The sequence below is a fragment of the Pipistrellus hanaki genome (genome assembly GCF_964339955.1).
Source record: "Pipistrellus hanaki genome assembly, chromosome: 9".
Lineage (NCBI taxonomy): Eukaryota > Metazoa > Chordata > Mammalia > Chiroptera > Vespertilionidae > Pipistrellus > Pipistrellus hanaki.
The window spans coordinates 40,333,559-40,354,985 of record NC_140511.1 but is presented as its reverse complement, the minus strand read 5'-3'; the positions used below and the strand labels follow the sequence as shown (position 1 = coordinate 40,354,985).

The 21,427-nt window shown below is 37.7% G+C and overlaps 1 protein-coding gene across 1 annotated transcript in view; it reads left to right on the top strand.

Moving 5' to 3' along the window:
• ACER3 (alkaline ceramidase 3) overlaps nt 1-21,427 on the top strand; it is a 71,065-nt gene that overhangs the window by 31,300 nt on the left and 18,338 nt on the right. The window contains exons 3-6 of the mRNA XM_084893433.1: nt 3,322-3,374; nt 11,104-11,156; nt 14,431-14,512; nt 17,146-17,181. Coding sequence (XP_084749559.1) covers nt 3,322-3,374; nt 11,104-11,156; nt 14,431-14,512; nt 17,146-17,181 — 224 coding nt within the window. The remainder of the gene's footprint in view (nt 1-3,321; nt 3,375-11,103; nt 11,157-14,430; nt 14,513-17,145; nt 17,182-21,427) is intronic.

Here is a 21,427-nt window from a genome sequence, read left to right as displayed (position 1 = left end):
TAGGCTAATGTGTATATTTGTGTCTTAGTCTTGAACAAAAAGTTAAAAAACTAAAAATAAAAAGTGTTTAAAATAGAAAAAGCTTATAGAATAAAGATGTAAAGAAAGAAAATGTTGTATATAGCTGTGCTTTAAGCTAAATGTTACTACAAAAGAGTTGACATTTTAAAAATATTAAAAAGTTTATAGAGTAAAAAAGGTATAGGAAACCCAGGTTAATTTATGTTGAAGAAGAAAGATATACTGTATTTTATTGTATCTTTTCTATGTTTAGTTACACAAATACCATTGTGTTAAATTGCCTACAGTATTCAGTACAGTAACCTGTTTATAAGTTTGTAGCCTAGGATCAATAAGCTATACCATCTAGCCTAGGTGTGTAGTAGGCTATACCACCTAGGTTTGTGTAAAGGTAATCTATGATATTCATACAGACAAAATTGCCTAACAACACATTTCTCAGAACATATTCTCATTGTTAGGTGGCACATGACTGAAATCATTGTGACATAAGCCAGTAATTAAAAACCGCATTATATAAAATAGAATCAAGCCAAAAGAAACCTTTCCCATGAGATTTAATTTTTCTCTTTACTTTCAAAATCACAAATTGTGATTTGTCTTATTCCTTTAAAATAGAAATATGTTCATTTATTCTTTACAAGTGAAGAAACATAGTGTATGAAAACAAAAATGACAAAGTCCTTATCCCCAGAGAGCTTATGTTACATTGAGGAAAAATGAACTTCAAATAAACAAAACCTATTTGTAGTTGTATAAATGTAAATGTGTTATTCAATTAAATTATAGATATTGGCAACAATAAAAATAAAATGAGTTCTAAAATAGTGAAAAACAAAACTACATAGAGCAAGAAAAAGTCTATTAAAGACTTATTGTTCGGCTGGTGTGACTCAGTGGTTGAGCATCAATCCATGCACCATAAGGTCACCAGTTCGATTCCCAGGCAGGGCACACATCCAAGTTGTGAGATCAATCCCCAGTGAGGAGCATGCAGGAGGCAGCCAATCAATGTTGATGTTTCTCTCATCGATGTTTTCAATCTCCCACTCTTCCTTTCTCTTTAAAATCCATTAAAATTTTTTTAAAAGATCTTTATTATCTCTTTCTAAGTCCAATGCTAAAATAGAAAATTACTGAAGTAGAAATGTCAGAGACAGAAAGTCATTTGCTTGGATATGCCTTAAGTTTAATGTGATCATACCTATAGTCTGTCACTGCCAGACTAAAAGTCATCTGAAATTATGCCTCTTGTCAAGGGGGAAATGAGTATACTTCAAATAAGCTAACCTACTTTCAAAATCTAATGATTCTATTCTCTATGTACATGAATTTTTTCATAGCTTGAGTTAGGGACTAGAAAATAAAATTTGTTGATATCTATTATATAACAGGTACATGGTAGGTAATCTTCAAGCAACCTTCATGATAAACATTGTTATTCTTATTTTACAGCTGAGGTAACTGAGTCTCAGAGAGATTCAAGCAAGTTGATAACTAATAAGTGATAGGCCTTTGATTCTATTTAAGGTCTCATTCTAAAACCTTTGTACACTCTCCACAGTGTGGTTAGTCAAGTGGGTCAAAAGTAATGTATATCAGAACATATCTTTATTTTATTATAACCTTGAAAACTTTGACTGATAGATAGCATGCCAAAATATTTGAATCAATAGGCTCCAACTCAGTGAAATTCTACTATATGCTTAAGAGACTCTTAAAACTGCAATCAAGTGCTATGAATATAAATATTTAAGTAGAAGATGCAGATGGGACATTGACCTCTTTGTTCCAATTTCGTTATTATTTTGACTGCCTCAGTTTTCACTTCAGCCATGTCCACCTACTCTTGTTACTTGTTTTTTGGAATGTGCTAGATAATTCCTACAAATGTGAATTTTATTTTAACTTTGATGCCTCCATATTTTTTAAGGGAAACATAGTTAAATGTTGGCTAACAGTTATCCTTATACTAATGAAGTGTTTTGTTCTCCATATGATTGAATCCATCAGTTTGCATGCAAGAGGAAGAAGAGAAAAATACTTAGATTCCTTTTTTAAGTATCTCCAGAATTTCTAATTTGTATAATTTAAGGATCAATGAATGTTGTTTTGTTTTCACATATTTTACATTTGTTCCTTTGGCTTAAATAATTTCCCCATTTCTGAATTTTTTAAATTTGTGCCAATTTGGATAACATTTCAGAAAATATGTACCTGTTGATAAATTGTAGCCTGTCAGTAATGAAAATTGGTTTTCATTTTTCTCCAGCCAGCCATGCCTCTTTCAATTCAACCATTTTTTTAAATGAAATAACCTATTTAGAAATTTCTATTTCTTGGCAGGTTAGTCCTAATCTGTATTCTCTGCCTTATAACCAGAGTGATATAATTTAAAATGCAAAATTCATTATGTATCCTTCAGTATCCATGGGGGTTGGGTTCCAGAACCCCTTCAAATACCAAAATCTGAGGATGCCTAAGTCTCTAATATAAAATGGCATTAATATTTGCATATAACCTATGCATATCCTCCTGTATACTTTTTCCCCCAATTACAGTTTACTTTTAACAAAGATTCATGCAAGAATGGGCCTTCCTTCCCCTTGCTGCCAGCACCGCCTTTGCTCTGGCCAGAGCTGCCTTTCCACCTTTCCATGCTGCCCAGAGGCCCAGTGTGGCTGGGGTGGCATGGAATGCTTGCGTCATCACCATCCTGCTCCATCCCGGCTGTTTGGTGCATACATATGCAAATAAGCCCACCATATTTGGTGGTTAATTTGCATACTTACTCCTGGTTGGCTGGTGGGTGTCACAAAGGTATGGTCAATTTACAATGTAAATTTTACATCTTACTCTTTTATTAGTGTAGATTGATTTCAGGTGTACAGCATAGTGGCCAATCACATACCTCATAAAATGCTCCCTCCTATACCTCCAGCACCTGTCACATAGTGCTGGCAACACTATTGACTATACTCCCAATACTGTACCCCACATATCTATGACTATTTTGTAACTACCAATTTTTATTTCTTAATTCCTTCACCTCTTTCACCCAGTGCCCCAAATCCTCTGCCCTCTGGCATCTACCAGTTCACTCTCTCTGTCTCTGAATTCATTTTAATTTTGTTTGTTTGCTTCTTTTGTTCTTTAGATATCTCTGAAATCAATAAAAATATATTTTTAAAAACACACACTGAGTGCTTTGAAATGTCTTATTGCCTTCTTAAATCATTCTGGCCACTTTCAAAGAATGTAATGCTAATTGTTTTGTTTGTTTGTTTGTTTTGGTTTCAGTGGTAGGAATGGGATCCTGGTGCTTCCACATGACTCTGAAATATGAAATGCAGGTCAGTAATGACAAAAAGACTAAATGCTTATTTCTTCTAATCCAGAAACACTTCCAATTTGAGAAGAGAGTATGTTACTAGAAGATAGTTGAAACAAGAGACTTGGGAGGGGGTGGGAATTGAGATTAGTAATCTCTGGAGTTTTTACTTAAGGCCAAAGTATCTAGATGCACTAAGTGAAGTAAAGAGGCAAGCAAATAAGTTGTCCATGACAAGTGAAGATTATAACTTTTTAACCACCTCTGTATAGGTATATACAATTTTAGAGTCCCACGGAGAAATCTTAAAAAGACATAATCAGTTCATCAAAATAATATCGTTTTTTCTTAGATGCCTGCATTTTCTCATGTCTCTCTTACAAAGTTCATTTGAATGGTCTGGTCCCTCTCCTAGCAATATTTTAGAGCTATGCAAGGATTTTTATTTACTTTCCTTGCTCTAAGGAGGCCATATATCTAGTCCTCAATCTTTTTACCTCTCTTTTCTCCATCACTAACTCAGAAAGTTCTAGAACAGCACTATCCAGTAGAAATATAATGTCAGCTACATATGTAATTTAAAAAATTTGAGGGGGCACATCAATAAGAACCACATCCTATCTAATAAAAGGGTAATATGCAAATTAACCATCCATCACAAAGATGGCAGTGCCCATAGCCACAAGATGGCAGCACCCAATCCTCTCAGCCCCATCAGAGTTCCCCAGTCCCAGGGGGGCAGCCACTGAGAGTGGACAGCATGAGTGGCCTGGCGGAATGCTTGCTTCATCACCATGGTGATGAGGCAAGTGTTCCACCCCTGCCACAGAGGGCCTCTGGGCAGCGGGCATGGAATGGCCTGGGGGGAGGGGACACTTACCCTGGCGATGAGGCAAGCCTTCCTCACCTGGCTGCAGAGGGCCTCTGGCCAGGGAGGACAGTTGGGGGTGAGCAGGCCAGTGGTGGGACAGTTGGGGGTGAGCAGGCTGGCAGGCAGAGTAGTTAAGGGTGATCGGGCAGGCAGACAGGTAGTTGAGCGGTTAAGAGTCAAGGTCCCGGATTGCAAAAGGGATGTCTGACTGCTGATTTAGGCCCAAATTCACAGGGACATCCCCCAGCAGTCAGACATTCCCCGAGAGGTCCCAGATTGGAGAGGGTGCAGACTGGGCTGATGGACACCTCCCATCGCAGTGCACGAATTTTGTGCACCAGACCACTAGTTTAAAAATAAGTGAAATTAATTTTAATATATTTTATTTAACCCAATATCTCTAAAGTATTACTTCAACCTGTAATTAATATTAAAATGTCATAATGAAATGCTTCACATCCTGAAATCAGATATATATTTCATGCTTACAGTAGTTCTTCATTTAGATTAGATGTCTTTTAAGTACTCAATATCCACATAAAATAAAGCTATGGCTACTGTATTGGAGAGTGTTAATTCTAGAAGGATTTGTACATACAACAGTCTATAAATTATTAATTATAGCTGCATTAGATGTATAACACATATTTATAAGAAAGTGTCATGTGTGCTATATATGCCATGCTTGACTTGGAGAATATACAGATTATGAGACACTAGTCTGACCTATCAAGCATAAAAAACATTTCTTAGCACTTTCTAACTGGGAAAACATGATAAAATATTAAAACTATTTTTAATAAAGTATGACCTATTTATGGTAAAATGGTATAGCTTGGAAAGGATCTATAAAAGTTAAAGACATTCAAACAGAATCTGATTTGAGGACATTTTCATCACCCCAAAGAAAAACCCATTAGCAGTCATTCCATACCACTCCCTCCACATAGCCCCTGACAACCATGGATTTGCCTATTCTGAATATTTCATTGCAATGAGGTATACAATAAGTAACCTTTTTTGTCTGTCTGCTTTTAGATAGGCCAAATAATATTCCATTGTCTGGATGTACCATATTTTGCTTATCTATTTATCTATTAATGGGTATTTGTGTTATTTCCATTTTTGGGTTTTCATGCATAATGTTACTATGAACATTCATGTACAGGTTTTTATGGATATATGTTTTTAATTCTCCTGTGTGTATACTTAGTAGTAGAATTGCTGGGTCACTGGTAACCCTGTGCGTAACCTTTTGAGGAGCTGCCAGATTGTTTTTCAAAGTGGCCGCACCTATTTACATTCCCACCAGCCATTTCTTCATATCCTTGCTATTTCCCATCCTTTTAATTATATCCATTCATGGGTGTGAAGTGGTATCTCACTGTGGTTTTGGTTTGCATTTCCCTAATGACTAATGATGTTGAGCATCTTTTCATGGGCTTATTGATTACCCATATATCTTCTTAAGAGAATATTCAGATCCTTTGCTCATTTTTAATAGGGTTATTTGCTTATTTTCGTTGAATTGTAAGTTCTTTATCAGTTCTTGATACTAGATCCTTATCAAATATATGATTTGCAAATATTTTCTTCCATTCTGTTGGTTGGGTTTTTTTATTTTCTTAATAGTATTCTTTGAAGCAAAAAAGTTTTCAGTTTTGCTAAAGCCCATTTTATCTATTTATTTATCTCATATATATATATGCGTATGTATGTATACATGTATGTATATGGAGAAACAACTGGATGAATGTGCTTAGATAGATGTCAGGCAAGACTAGGCATCTGAGTGAGGGGAAGGATGGGCTCGCCTACTTGTGTTGATCAGATTGTGACAAGAATATTGCATTCAATTCTGAGGACTAACCTAGCATGTGTTCAAATGAAAGGCACCAGAATGGTGAAAGAACTGAAAACCTGAGGAGAAGGACCTGGGAATACGATCATGTGCTGCTTAACATCGGAATTCGGTCTGAGAAATGTGTCATTAGGCAATTTCATTGGTATGCAAGCATCATAGAGTGTACTTACTCGTATACAAACCTAGATGGTATTGCCTACCACTGAAACTGTATGTGCTAAACTTTTATACAACTGGCAGTGCAATGGGTTTGTTTACATCAACATTATCACAAACATGTGAGTAACGTATGCATTAAGACATTACTTTGGCTGCAATATCACCAGGTGATAGGAATTTTTAATCTTTTATTATAATCTTATGGGACCACTGTCGTATATTAGTTCCATGATTGAATGAAATGTCATTTTATGTTGCATGACTTCATTTGGTTGGAAGAAGACATGCTCAGTGACCCACACTCAGCTCTAAACACCAGACTCTATTCTATGCATATGTTCATGTCCGGGCCTGTTACATTTCCCTCTCGCCCAAACAATTCCTGTTTGTTCTTTAAAGTCTAGGCAAGGTGGCAGCCCCTCCAGGAAGCCCTCCATGGCCCCAGAGCAGGATAGGCACCCTTCATATGTTCTTCCATTTCACTCTGCAGTTCTCTATTACTGCTGGTATCAATGTTTTATAAATATATTTATGCTTTGATTTCTTAATCAGAATGTGAGTTACCTAAGAGCAGGGACTCTGGTTGACCTTGGTGCATCCCTCTTTATATCATGGGGCTGCCACACTGCACTGAATAAATGTTTTATGTATCAGTCTTTAAGGGTTGATATGTTGAAGAGTATTCGTCTTACTCTGTGTGGTCCTAGGGATATTAAAGATAAAGAGACATTTTTCTCAGCATAGGGAAGAATTGTCTAAGCCAGTAGATGGCAAAAACTGCCTTGGAGATCTTGAGTCCTCTGTCCTCAGAGGGGCCCTAACATAGGCTGGACAAACACTTCAGTTCAAAATTCTGTATTTGGTACCTGGGAAACAGGTATGCATAGGTAAAGATACTATTTTTTCCTCAAGGAATCTAGGGTCTAGGAGTAAAGATAATATGCTAGTAAATGAAGTGACAAAGGGACAAACAGGGCCCTATGGAAATAGAAAAGAGAAATTAATTATTTAAGGTAGAAAGATTAGAGATTGGGTTTCACAAAGATGACTCAGACACATGTTTGAATTGCATTGTCAAAAATGGATAGGAATTTACCAGGCCAACTAGAACCCACAGGGATGTGAAAGTGTGGCTGGCATCTCAGGGCAGTAGTACATTATGGTTGTAATGGAATAAGAGTATGTGGTGAGGATGGTGATAGTGTTCCAGTAAATTATTGTTAAATTATTGAGTACATGCTCCTGGGCAGGCATTGAAATACATGGCAGGAGATGTGGTTTGAGAAACTAACCAGAGGACAGATCTAAGCCCCTGTGAACCATTAATGGATTTTGAGCAGAGGTGAGACACACCTTGATATGCATATACACTTAATTATTGGCAAGGTTATCAGCAGGGTAAGAAAGTATTTGGATAGACAAGCTGTCCTTTGATCTTGAGACCTTTGATTCTGTGCTATATTATTACTATACCTGGTAAAATTTCATTGACAAATTATACAAATTTCTTATTTTCTTCTCCTTTTGGACTACAAAGTTGTGGCTTTACATGCTTGTCTAACCATTTTTCCAGTGATTGAGAAGGAGGGAAGAATCATCAATATTGAAGGACTTTTTCATCTCTTTAATCTAAACATTAAGTAATCTTGAATGTTTCTTGCTGGCTCCTTGTGTTGTATCCTTTCAGGATAAATTTGACTCAGCTACCTTAGGCCATCATTTGTTGAAATGAAGTAAGAAATGTGTTGCCACTTACCTGGGTCTGTGATCAGTAAACCATTCTGCCAGCCTGAGTTTAGCTTGCAGCTATAGAGATATTGGAGGCCCAGCTCTGCCTAAAGTAAGCTCAAGCAAATATAGACAGTTCTGTCTTAAGAATGATTTAGAGCTTAAATAGTATTTTCTTCAGATTTATTATTCCTAGGTGGCTATTTGGGTTCCAGTTCTGATTCTTCCCCTTTACTGGCTATTTGAGCATAATATGCCACTTAATCTTGCTGAGCCTTAGTTTTCTCTTCTATCTAATAGGTCTAATACTACCTGTAAGAGTATTATGAGGACGAATTGACTGGCATATGTGAAAGTGCCAATATAAGATCTGGTAAATATGTTTAACAAATACTAGTTTCCTTCCTTTTTCTTTAGCCAGTCAGAACATCTGAAACCACTATTATTGATCCCCTAGAGGCCCATTGCACAAAGATTCGTGCAATAGACCTTCCTTCCCTTGGCTTCCAGCACCAGTTTTCCTCCGGCAGGCACTCAGGACCTAGGCCTTCGCTCAGGCCAGAGTCTGCCTTCTTTGTCTTTGCTGCTTCACAGCTGGAGTCTGCAGTCTTCACTGTGGCATTCCGCTCATGTAGATCCCTTCATGAGTGCTCCCCCGCCACCTGCCCTGCCCGGCCACTCTGTGCCTAGAGCAGTCACCGTCTTTGTCCTTCTAATTTCCATACTCACTCTAATTGGCTGTGGGTGTAGTGAAGGTACAATTTACGTGTTTGTCTATTCTTAGGTAAGATTGTTAGTGATTCATTCCTTTGAGTACTATTAAGTTATGTGTGCCCTTGTGAACAGTAACATTTTAAGCTATTACTCCTTTTTCAGCATTGATGTATCACATTCTGTGGCATTCAACCAAGAGCAATATATTTGGGGATGGGATTAAGGAAAACATTAGAGAAGGGGTAGGGGCAACCAGGAATGAGCATGGCCTTCAAATTTAAATAATCGAATTTTAATATTAGAAGAGATTTTTAAATATTAGTCCAATATATAAATTTTATCAACGATAAATAGTCCAAGAGCAGGGAGGTGACTTGACTAAAGTTATACAGAAAGAAAAAGACAGTAGGTCCCAATTGTATTATTATTATTTTGTTTCCTTTGTCTTAGCACTGTGTCTTACATTTATGGCGGTAGGAGTATAAAGGCTTTAAGTTTTTAGAAGTCTTCTCCCAGACTTTTTTCATTTATTTACTCATTCTTTTTTGTTTTCATTAACTGAAATATACAGTTATTGATAATCTTGGGGATTATCAATAATTAATATTGTAATGTCTTAATTTTTTCTGCATTTTCCAAGTATTCTTATTGAGCATATATTTTATATTTGAAAAAATAAATGTTAGTAAAATGTTTACTCACCTAAAATTTTATTTATAATACGAAAATAAAAATAGCTTAAATATTAGGTGATAATGTAAGCTAATTCAGACTTTATAATGTAAACAACAGATATTTTAGGTATAAATACTACCTTTCTTTTTCCTTTGTTCCCAAGTTCAGTGAATGGAACCATCTTACACCGAAAGCCCAAGCCAAAAACCTGTAACACATCTTTAATTTCTACTTTCTCATCTCTACAAACACTAAACCCCCTTGATTCAACTTTCCTAATAACTCTTGGATATAGCTACCTCTGGCTATCTCTACCACTACCTTAATCCATCATCTCCAACCCAAATTGGTATTCCTGCCTTCTCTATTTATTTGTCACAGTGGAACAGAAGTACTCTTGCTACAAACAAATTGTTTTCATATGTTGAGCAATATTTTCTGGGCTTTGTATAAGTGCTGGGCATGAGATACATAAAATATAGTCCTTGCTCTTCCAGCATATCACTTTTTATAGTTCAAGCTCATAAATTTGAACCACAGGTTTGTGATCTGGCCCCTGCCTACCTTTGGAGACTCATCTTCAGATCCACAGCCCACCCCACTCTGGAATAATTTTGCTAGCTATGGTTTTGAAATAAGACTTCTGTTTATATCGCCCAGATTTTAAAGTCCGTGCTATTTTAGCATATGTTCAGTTTAATTTAGTTCTTTAAAAAATAAAAATAAACAAGTAGCCAACACCTGGAGTCTTTCAGCTACATATATATTTGTATTTATAGTTGCCTGATTGGTATTTTCACCTGGCTGTCTCACAAGTACCTTAAACTCAACATGTTGAAAATTATTCTTGTAACTTTCTGTTTTCACAATTTCAGTAAACTGTACTACCATCATCTGAAGTGTTTAGGCAAAACGCTGGGGAGTCATCCTTGTCAGTTTTTTTTCCCTCAGAGTGAGCTTTGTATAAAATCAATCACAAATCCCTGTTTATTTTACTTCCTAAATATTTCTCAAGCCTGTTCACTTACATCTATTCCCAATTCTGCTACCTTAATCCAAGTAGCAATTTTCCTTAGCCTGGACTGCTGCAACTTCTTGGCTAGTCCTCCACGTCTGCTTTCTCTCTTCAGAACACTCTCCATACAGGATTGGTTTTAGGTTTAAGGATTAGCAGTAACCTATCTATATAACACTCAGCTTAGTGTCTCACTTGTAATTTAATACATAATAGCTATTATTATTATTATTATTATTATTATTGCTAATAACATTATCTTTCAGAGGCATAGGTTACTTAGATTAACTAAATAACTTTCCTGACCATTAATACTTCTTCTTATGTATATTAGTGGACATTTTATCCATCTTAAGTGCTATAGAAAAGGGCAGAAATGCAAAAGAATACTGATAGGACCCATAGACCTCTAGATGGTGAACATCATACTTTCCTGCAAGTATGATGATATAGTTTGTGATACCAAATGATCTGAGCTGCCCAGTACATCCTGCATTCTACTTAGCTATTAGGACAGATAGATGAATGGATACGCTTGTTTATTTAAAAAGAATAAACTAAAATAAATATTCTAAGGTAAATTAGATAATGATAAATATATAAAAGAATCAATAAAAGATATGAGATAATAAGGTGACCATTTAATCGTGAAATTTTACTTTATTTGCATAATAATTGCAACTCTACAGTATTCACATGCTATTATCTGTCTTTGTTTCTTATAGCTATTGGATGAACTCCCAATGATTTACAGCAGTTGTATATTTGTGTACTGCATGTAAGTATTTAAATTTAAAATTTAGTTATTTCATATATTTTAAAATTCATATTGGCCTCATAGCGAATTAAGTTATATAACTAACTCAGTTAATATTACTGAGAGATTATAATAGTGTAAAGTATAATAGTATTTGTGATCTTAAAGTAGAGTAAAAATCTCTGGGAAGTTACAATAATGTTGTTTATTAACTTTTGTGATATCAATACCCTATAGCCAATTTAGCTAGACTATTACTTAAATTTGACATAACTTACATGATTTGCCTTTCCTTGAGTTATAAATGTATACATGTTTAGGTAAAGATTTTACATATTATGCCATAAATATAATATTTATTTTGTACAAGATAAATGCATATTGTCCCTATATTATAGATGATGAAGTGAAGCACAGAGATGTTTGGTAACTTGTCTAAGTATATGTTGACCTAAAAAATGTCCAAGTCTGTAGAAAGTTTTTATAAGCGTTTGAGCCAAAACTGAGGACAGTTGCTAGGAAGCAAGATATCAAAGGCTATAGAGAATTACAGTTTTGCAATTTATTTTATGCATTTGGAATTAGGAGGGAACTAAAGAAGGTTATAGGAAGGTGGGAGAAAGCAAGGCAGGGAATGGATTATGGGATAGTTAAGATGATGTGCTTTCTTAAAGGTGGGTAGGCTTATTTCAAAGGTGTGTTAACCTAGATACACAGACACAATGGACAGGGCTTGTTTAAGGCAAAGATAAACCCTTTACTAAAAAGTTATATGCCTGGGGTGTAACTACCCACCATGACCTGACCGCTTAGGAGTTTATGGTCAAATCATCTGGGAACGTACTTTCTGTAGAGCCCTTGTTAGTCCACAGATATAAAGCAGAATTTATGCTTAGGTGACTTACATAAGGTTTTGTAGTTAGTGTCAGAGTTGGAAACTAAACTACTGGAAAGGGGAGCTGGCCCTAAGCAGGTCTGCCTAGGACTCACTGGTAGTGTATGGGTTCTTAACTTTGTGCAGGAAAAATTTCACAACACGAATCCAGGTGAATTTTAGAGGACATTTACTAAAACTGGGGACAGTGAGACAAGAAAGGGCTGGGAAATGAGCCGAGGCTGGTCTGCTTTGGCTCACTAAGAAGTCAGAAAAAGGGTGCCTGGGTATCAAGTTCAAAGGATTTGCCCAGGATGAACTGCCACTGCCTAGTGTTGCCCTAGTTGCAAGCCTTGTAGGGTCCCTTACAACTTAGGAGATGGATGCCCGTGGGGAAAGAATGGGATGGGGGAGGCATGGGCATGTTCCTGGGAGGAAGAGCATGTGCTGGGACCTTTATTTTGAGGTATTTTAAAAGCTGGGTGATTAGGGGGGATCTCAACGGGATAGTCATCAGTTTTATGATGATTTACCAAAATGAGATTTATTCTCTTAATTTCATCTATCCTTGGGTGGGGTTAGCAAATGGCACTAATTGGATTTCTGCTGTCTCCCTGAGTAGGGTGATTTAAGCCAGTGGTCACCAACCGGTAGTCCGAGGGCAAATGGTGATTCGTGAGGTCCAAAAGGTTGGTGACCCTCTGGTTGAGAAGGAGAAGTTCAAACCATTTGCTCTTAAATGTTTTTGACTTAGGGAATATGGGATTTACTAGGTGGCTGCAAACTGCTTGGCATCTAGATTTCCTAAATGGCTGCAAACTGCTGTTTAACTATCTCAGTTTCCTATTCCACCCAGCCTGGCTTCATAGCCTGTTTCAACCTTACCTTCTAAATATACGTTCTGTTTCCCAGCACTAATACTTAACACATCTCTGAGCCTCTGAGCCCTTTATATGATGGTTGGCTGATTCTTCTCAATATGGTCATCATTGCTAGCTCAAGAATATCTTCTAACAATATGTAAAATTCAGAACAATTTAAAAACATATTATTTTAAAAGTTCTGAAAATTCTTTTTTTCTGTAAAAGGCCAGACAGTAACTATTTTTGGCTTTGTGTGCCTATAATCTGTTGCACCCCTTCAACTTCGCTGTTGCAGCATGGGAGATATGTAAACAAATGGATGTGACTATGTTCCAGTAAATTTTTATTTACAAAAAACACACACAAAAAAACAGGCTTAGGCTGAGAAATTGCCCTGATCTAGAAAAATACTTCCAGATGAGCTCTTTTACTAAGTCATCAAGTTCCAGAATTTAAAGACAAAAGAGATCTTATAAGTCATCTGTGCCACCACTTTCCTTTACAGAGAAGGAAATAGGAGTTGGGTCCAATTCCCACAGCCAATTGATTAGTGAACTGAGAGAAGTCTCCTACTGTTTGTATTAAAATATAAGATACTAAACTGATAACCATATATTTGTTTATATATACTTACTTACTAAATATTTCCTCTATCAGATACTATCCTAGTGACTAGATATCACAGTCTGGTTGGGAGACAGAAAAGTAACAAGATGATTATGATATAGTGATATTTTCTTTTCTTTTCTTTTTTTTTAATATATTTTTATTTTTTTACAGAGAGGAAGAGAGAGTGATAGAGAGTTAGAAACATCGATCAGTTGCCTCTTGCACACCCCTCTCTGGGGATGTGCCCGCAACCAAGCCATATGCTCTTGACTGGGATCTTTCAGTCCGCAGACCGATGCTCTATCCACTGGGCCAAACAGGTTTCGGCAATATAGTGATATTTTCTATAATAGTATGTTATTCCTGGATTGTTAGTTGAAAGATATAGGAACCTACTCAAGCTAGTGTGAGATACAAGAGATTTATTTATTGTAAGGACATGAGGAAATTATGTAGGACCCAACATCTGGAGGTAGAGCCTCATTAAACTGGAAGGACAGCTTCTCTCTCTCCCTCCCTCTTTTCTCCATTCCTTCCTCTCAATGTGGCTTCAAGTCTTTATGTCTGCTTTATTTTCCCCTCCCTGCAGACCACTTCTCTGCTCATTCATCTGTTGAGCATTCAGTTTGGCTGCCCTGTTGTCGGCATCAGACTTGGAATCCCTATGGCTTTATACTTTGACTCTCCACACTTGACTGATTCGGTCTCCAGCTTCCAAACAATAAATTTTCAGGGATGAGCCTCTCATTGGCCCAGTTTAAATAAGGTGCCTACTCCTGTTCCCCAACCTCTTGGAGACAGTCCAAGTTCTCTGAGATGAGGTATGGATGGGAAGACATGATGGGCATCTCTAGACCCAGAGATTGTGTGTAAGTGGTCAAACAGCATTCTGTTTCTTTTTCTAGCTATATACTCTAAAGCAATTTTCTTTTTTCTCTCTCTTTTTAAGGTTTGAATGTTTCAAGACCAAGAATTCAGTAAACTACCATCTGCTTTTTACCTTAGTTCTATTCAGTTTAATAGTAACCACAGTAAGTCATATTTTGTTTCTAACAGATTGAGCATGTGAACTAGCCTTTTATGAGTTTGGCACATTTTCCTTCCAGTGTTTGGTTCATGCTGTTCCAATTGAAATGTTTCTAGTTTCTGAAAACTCATAGTTACTGCTTCTTTGCTTCCCATTCAGGGGTTATTTCTCAACAAAAAATTGAAACAACTTTTTAAAACTCTGGTTTTAAAAAATGGGGGAAAATCAAAAGGTTAATATTTAGTAGAAATGGGGAGAAATGAACTTCTTATGGATGGACATATTGTCTCCTGTTTGTTAAAAGAGAGAGAGAGAGAGAGAGAGAGAGAGAGAGAGAGAGAGAGAGAGAGAGAGAGATTCGCTCTGCTCTGTGAGAAAGAGAGAGAGAGAGAGAGAGAGAGAGAGAGAGAGAGAGAGAGAGAGAGAGAGATTCGCTCTGCTCTGTTGAGCCTAATATTATTTTTAACCTTTTCCTAATAAGTTGAGATAGCTGGTCACTTCTGAGCCTGCCTAAGTGTCTTTTTTCCTCAAGTGAATTGAATTTTGTATAAAGATGTACTCATTTCAACAAACTTGTATTGCAAACCTATCATATCAGGCGGTAGAAAATATAAAGATAACTGAGAAGCAGTTGCTTTGCTTGAGGAGTACATGCTAATACAGAAGTCAAACGTGTAAATGAAGAATTGCTTCAAAAGATAAAGTTGCAATAACAGAGGTAAAAACTAGTCATACAAGGATGAGATGAAGGAGTATCAATGAAGATTTCTAGAGTGGGTCAAGGAAAGCTCCATAGAGAAGGCATTTAAGCTGAGTTTTAACTGATGAGGAGGAGTTCGCCAGGCCTTGGGCAAGAGTGTGGTGAGGCATTTCTGATAGACCATTACACTGTCCATAGGCATAGAGCCATGTGCACATGGACTGTGAGGGTGCAGAGGAAGGTGAGTGGCTGCTCAAAAAAGGCTTCAAGAAAGGTATAGTTTGAACTGAATCCAGGAAGATGAGTGTTTGCCAGCAAGGGAGGATTTCTGAACAAAGTGAAGAGCACCATGTTTAAAGATACAGAAGCAAGAAACTAGCACATTTGGGGAAGCACTGTACTTTCTGGAGCATAGAATAAAAAAGAGACAAGAGGAGAGCAGTGAAGCCAACAGTCAGGAGTGAGATCATGGGAGACTTTGAAATTTGGACTTTGTCTTGTAAGTGATGGGAGTCATTTCAAGATTACTATTTTAATTTTTATTCTCTCTACCATGTCATTTTAAAGGTGTACTATAATGCAGCAAATGCAAGCTAAATCTTGAATAGGCACGGGATTTAACCACCCATATGACAATGGAGCCTAAAACTAGAATTTTGTAACTGGGAACACATCTGGGCAAGTGACTTAGAAGTTTTGGGAAGCAGAAACACAAGAATTTTTTTTTTTTTAATTAATCCTCACCTAAGGATATTTTTCTCTCTGTTTTTTTTTTTCCTTTTTTAAAAAAAATATTTTATTGATTTTTCACAGAGAGGAAGAGAGAGGGATAGAGAGTTAGAAACATCGATGAGAGAGAAACATCGATTAGCTGCCTCCTGCACACCTCCTATTGGGGATGTGCCCACAACCAAGATACATGCCCTTGACCGGAATCAAACCTGGGACCTTACAATCTTCAGGCTGACCCTCTATCCACTGAGCCAAACCGGTTAGGGCCTAAGGATATTTTTCCATTAATTTTTACAGAGTGGAAGAAAGGGGGCAGAGAGAAACATCAAAATGAGAGAGACACATGGATTGGTTGCCTCCCGCATGCATCCTGACCAGGGCTGGGATCAAGCCTGCAACCAAAGTATATGCCCTTGTTCAGAATCAAAGCCGGGACCCTTCAGCCCACGGGCTGATCCTCTATCCACTGAACCAAACTGGCTGGGGCAGAGATTTTTTTTTAATGTTTTCACTTTTTGAGCTCCTACTTTGCTAGTCATTTTTATGCCCTTTTTAAAAGATATTTTATTAGTTCTTTAGAAAGGGAGAGAGAAACTTCAATGTGAGATCAGGATATTGATAGGCTGCCTCTTGCATGCCCCCTCCGAGAGATTGAACCCTTTGGTGCATGGGATGATGCCACATTGGCCAGGGCACTTTCATGTATTTTGTCACCAATATTATTCCTCTTATCAAGATAAGGAAAAAATAGTTTTTTGGTTATGATGCCAATTACTCAAAGCCTGTAGCAAGTAAGTGGCAGTCTGAAATTTAATTTGTGTCTCTACCTCTAAGACTAGTGTTCTTTATACTGTAGAACATATCTGCTACAGGGTTGTAGGCATAACCTCTTCAGCTGTTATAAGTATCCATGCATCTTTGCCCTTCCTTGATGCTGATTCAGAGGCCAAGAGACCAGAGACACCCACACAATTTTGAAGCATGTAGTTTGCCATGGTAAAGCTCCACTGGGAGAGACCCACCTGTAGGGACTAGCCCTCCTATGGCATTGCCACTTAATCTGATTGCTTTTATATGGCTGGAGTCAGTTCTGAGTAGCAAGACTAGGGAAGCAGGAGAGGTTTGGAATTTGCAGAATTGTTATAATAAGTTTTATTCTCCCCTTCATCATGCATTTTATTCACATATGTTTTGATATTTTGCAGATTTACCTTCAGGTAAAGGAGCCTGTATTCCATCAGGTAATTCTTAAAAATTAGTACACACTTAATTGATTAACAATACTTGCCTGTTTTGTGTTTTCCTTTTCTGATAAATAATATATAGATACATAGGTTGCAAACTCAAGTGCCTACAGTAGCCAGCTGTAGCTAACAGGAATCTACCTGGAACAGTCAATGCTGAGGCCCATCTGGCTGTTGGTATTCAGTAATGCAGGTGCAACATTGCTCATATAAGGAGAAAAACAGGAAGCCTTATGCACATACATATATAAAGTCTTTTTATGACATTATTTTCTAGAAAAGATAGTGAAAAGTCCTTGAATATTTTCCTCCTAATATGTATTACTAGGAGCCCAGTGCATGAAATCGCGCAGCCCCGCCCACCCACCTGCAGCCCTGCCTCGACACCCGAAACTCTCCACACAGAGCCCCAGTGTGCCTGGCCCAGCTCCCAATCCCTTGGCCTTCTCTGGCCGCTTCAAGCCCTGCCCTCCGTCCCTCCAGTCTCCTCGGGCTGGTCCCGCCTTCTCCAGGAGCCTCCCTACTCCCGCCCATCTTAAAAATAATGGAAAAGGAGGGAAAAGCAACATTGTCCAATCTAAAGGAGCTCTGGCTTGAGAGTTTGGAATCTTGATTTCTTATCACTCTGATTCCTTGCCACTTTATTATCCATGGACAAATTTCTGATATGCCTATATACTTCAATTTCTTTATCTGAAAATGTTCAGAAAAAGAAGTATTTTTGAGGAGAATCCAAGATGGCTGCTCGGGTAGGCACCTAGCCGCAGCCGCACGCAACAATTTCAATAAAATACAACTAAAATATAAAATGGACATTACCCAGAACTACAGGAAAGTCAACTGACTGGAAATTCTACAACGAGAAGCAAGGAGAAAACCAGAAGGAAGCGCGGAGGAGCTGTAAAAGCCCAAGGTACGGAGACACGCGGCGCGCGCGGAGAGGTCGGAGCCGGAGAGGAGGGAGGCCGAGTGCCTGGCTGGCGTTCCCTAGCGGGAAGCAGAGAAAAGCTCCGATTGTGCTGGGCCCCCAACTGCTCTGAACCCCCGTTCTAGGCCAGACCCTGGGGACCCAGGCTCATCCAGAGGGAGCTGGGCTGTAAGGCGGAATCCGGGGCGGCGAGAGGAGGTCCCAGAGGCGCGCACACAGCGCGCAGAGAAGGGCCGGCCGGCTGTGCCGTAGGACTGCCCTGGCGGGAAGGAGACAGGCTCCAGACTGCTCTGAACGCCACCTCCAACTCCACTTCCAACTGAACTGAACCCCAGTTTCGGGCCCATTGCGGGAGAGCTTACACTGTTTGGTAGCAGGCGAAAATCGAGGGCACCTTTCTCTCAGAGGCGCTTGCAACAAGTACTGAAGGACCCTGAGTCTCAGGAGTCGCATAGGGCGGGGCTGACGGAAGCCAAGGCTGTAGGCTCCACCCTGAAACTCCGCCCCCATCAGGAAAGCTGCCTGCGAAAATGCCTAAACCAAATAGATCACAAACGAAAGAAATGGAGGACAAAAAGCGACTGGATATAGAGTTCAAAACCACACTTATAGGGTTTTTCAAGAGACTCCTAGAAAAGGCCGATAAAATAAATGAGACCTATGAGGATATGAAAAGGGAGCAACAAGAAATGCTAAGGGATCAACAAGAAATAAAGAATACATTGTCTGAAATAAAAAATATTCTACAGAGTCCTAAAAACAGAATAGAAGATCGCAAGAATCAAGTCAAAGATTTGGAACATAAAGAGCCAGAAGACACTCCTCTGCAGAAGCTAGAAGGCAAGAGAATCCAGAAAATTGAAGATAATGTAAGAAACCTCTGGGACAATTTCAAACGATCCAACATCAGAATCATGGGGGTCCCAGAAGATGAGAGAGAGCAAGATATCGAAAACATACTGAAAGAAATAGTGACAGAAAACTTCCCCCACCTGGGGAAAGAATTGGACTTACAAGTCCAGGAAGCACACAGAACTCCAAATAAGAAGAATCCAAAGAGGACCACACCAAGACAAATCATAATTAAGATTCCAAGAGCAAAGGACAAAGAGAGAATATTAAAAGCAGCAAGAGCTAAGCAGGTGGTTACCTATAAAGGAGCACCTATACGATTGTCAGCTGATTTCTCAACAGAAACCATGCAGGCCAGACGGGAATGGCAAGAAATATTCAAGGTGATGAATAGCAAGAACCTACAGCCAAAAATACTCTACCCAGCAAAGCTATCACTCAGAATCGAAGGTCAGATAAAGAGCTTCACTAATAAAAAAAAGCTAAAGGAGTTCATCACCACCAAACCAGAATTATATGAATTGCTGAAGGGGGTTCTTTCAGAAGAGAAAGTAAATAAAGATAAAAATTATGAACAACAAATACGTAACTATCAACAAGTGAATCTAAAAACCAAGGAAATTAAAAAAAAAATCTGATGAACAATATTAACTGTTGAATATAATAGAATCAGAGGTATGGAAGGGGAGTGAACTGATGATTCTTGGGGAAAAGGGGAGAGGGGAATGTGGGAAGAGACTGAACATAAACTGTGCACCTATGGATGAGGACAATGGGGAGTGGGGAAAGGGCAGAGGGTGGGGTGGGAAGGGGGGGGGAAAGGAACACTTGTAATAATATGAACAATAAAAATTTATTAAAAAAAAAAAAAAAAAAAAAAAAAAAAAAAAAAGTATTTTTTCACAAGGATAATATGAAAATAATATAAGTTAAAAGCATAAGGCAATAAACAATAGTGTGATACTAAAAGTACATATTGAGATATAAGATGACATGCATAAAATTTTGCCTATAATAATCACAGAAAGCTTCTGAAAGGAGATATTTGAGTTGGGCCTAGAGAGATAAATAGTGGAGATACTGTTAGAGAGAAGGAGCTAATAAACATTTTAAAAATATTTGCCTCAACCAGTATGACGGTCTTGCTAATCAGATTAGCTTCCCAGAGAGAGAAAATCCTGATACCAGTTCTACTACTATATTAAATATAAGGTGATCCAAACATCTCCAAAAAGAGAGCCAAATGCTTTTATTTAATTTGATAGCCTTGCAAAGTGTAAAATACACAAATCACATAGCCACCACATTCACTTATACACCAATATATCTTTAATAAGGAAATAAGAAAAAGTGTATATGAGAATAGATTAAAGGAACATTTAAGAAGTTAGTTAACCCTCTCTAAGCAGCTAATTAACAAATCATTACTTAATATCTCAGTGAGATCTCATATAGTGTCTCAGAAAGTACTATTACTTAAATTCTTCCTGCCAAAGTGGATGTTCTACACAGGAACTTAAGCAGATTTATTTAAATTTTATTATATTCCATTTATGTCACTTAATTATAAATTAGAGATGTAAATAAACTGTGTAAGCATACTTAGAAAAGAAGCTGACATTTTTTATTATCTCTTATGTACTAAGTATTATATATTCTTTTTTATACTTTATGGACTGACTTACCTATTATCATAAAAATATCAACAAACCTGTATAGATATTATCATCTTCATTTTGTAGGTGAGATAGTAGAGTTAGAGGTTAAGTAATCTGACCAATTTTTTTTCTATTTTTTTTAATTGATTTTAGAGAGAGGCTGAGATGGGGAGAGAGAAAAAAACTGATGTGAGAGAAACGTCCTTTACGCCTCCTACTGGAGACTGAGCCAGCAACCTGGGAAGTAGAATCAGTTATTGAAAGTAAAACTAAAGGGAAGGATCTAGGGAATGTGAGACAAAATTATAGCATCTGTTCAGGTTTTGGCATATATTTAAAATTACACATAACAGCCAAAACCGGTTTGGCTCAGTGGTAGAGCGTTGGTCTGCAGACTGAAAGGTCCCAGGTTTGATTCCGGTCAAGGGCATGTACATTGGTTGCGGGCAGATCGCCGGTGGGGGGTGTGCAGGAGGCAGCTGGTCGATGTTTCTCTCTCATCGACGTTTCTAGCTCTCTATCCCTCTCCCTTCCTCTCTGTAAAAAATCAATAAAATATATATTTTTTAAAAATTGCACATAACATAACTAAAATGGTCACAGAACTTATGATGCTTGTTATTCACAAACAGACTCTTAAGTTTTCCTCAAAGGTTAGCATGACTCTTAATTATATAATTATATACTCTTAAAAATTCTGTTCTTTAAAATGTAATAAAAGATAATAAATGTTTACATTTAATTAGGAGGACTAGTTTTGTAGGCAAAATATACTTTCTTGCCAAAGAATAATGATTTTAGTAAC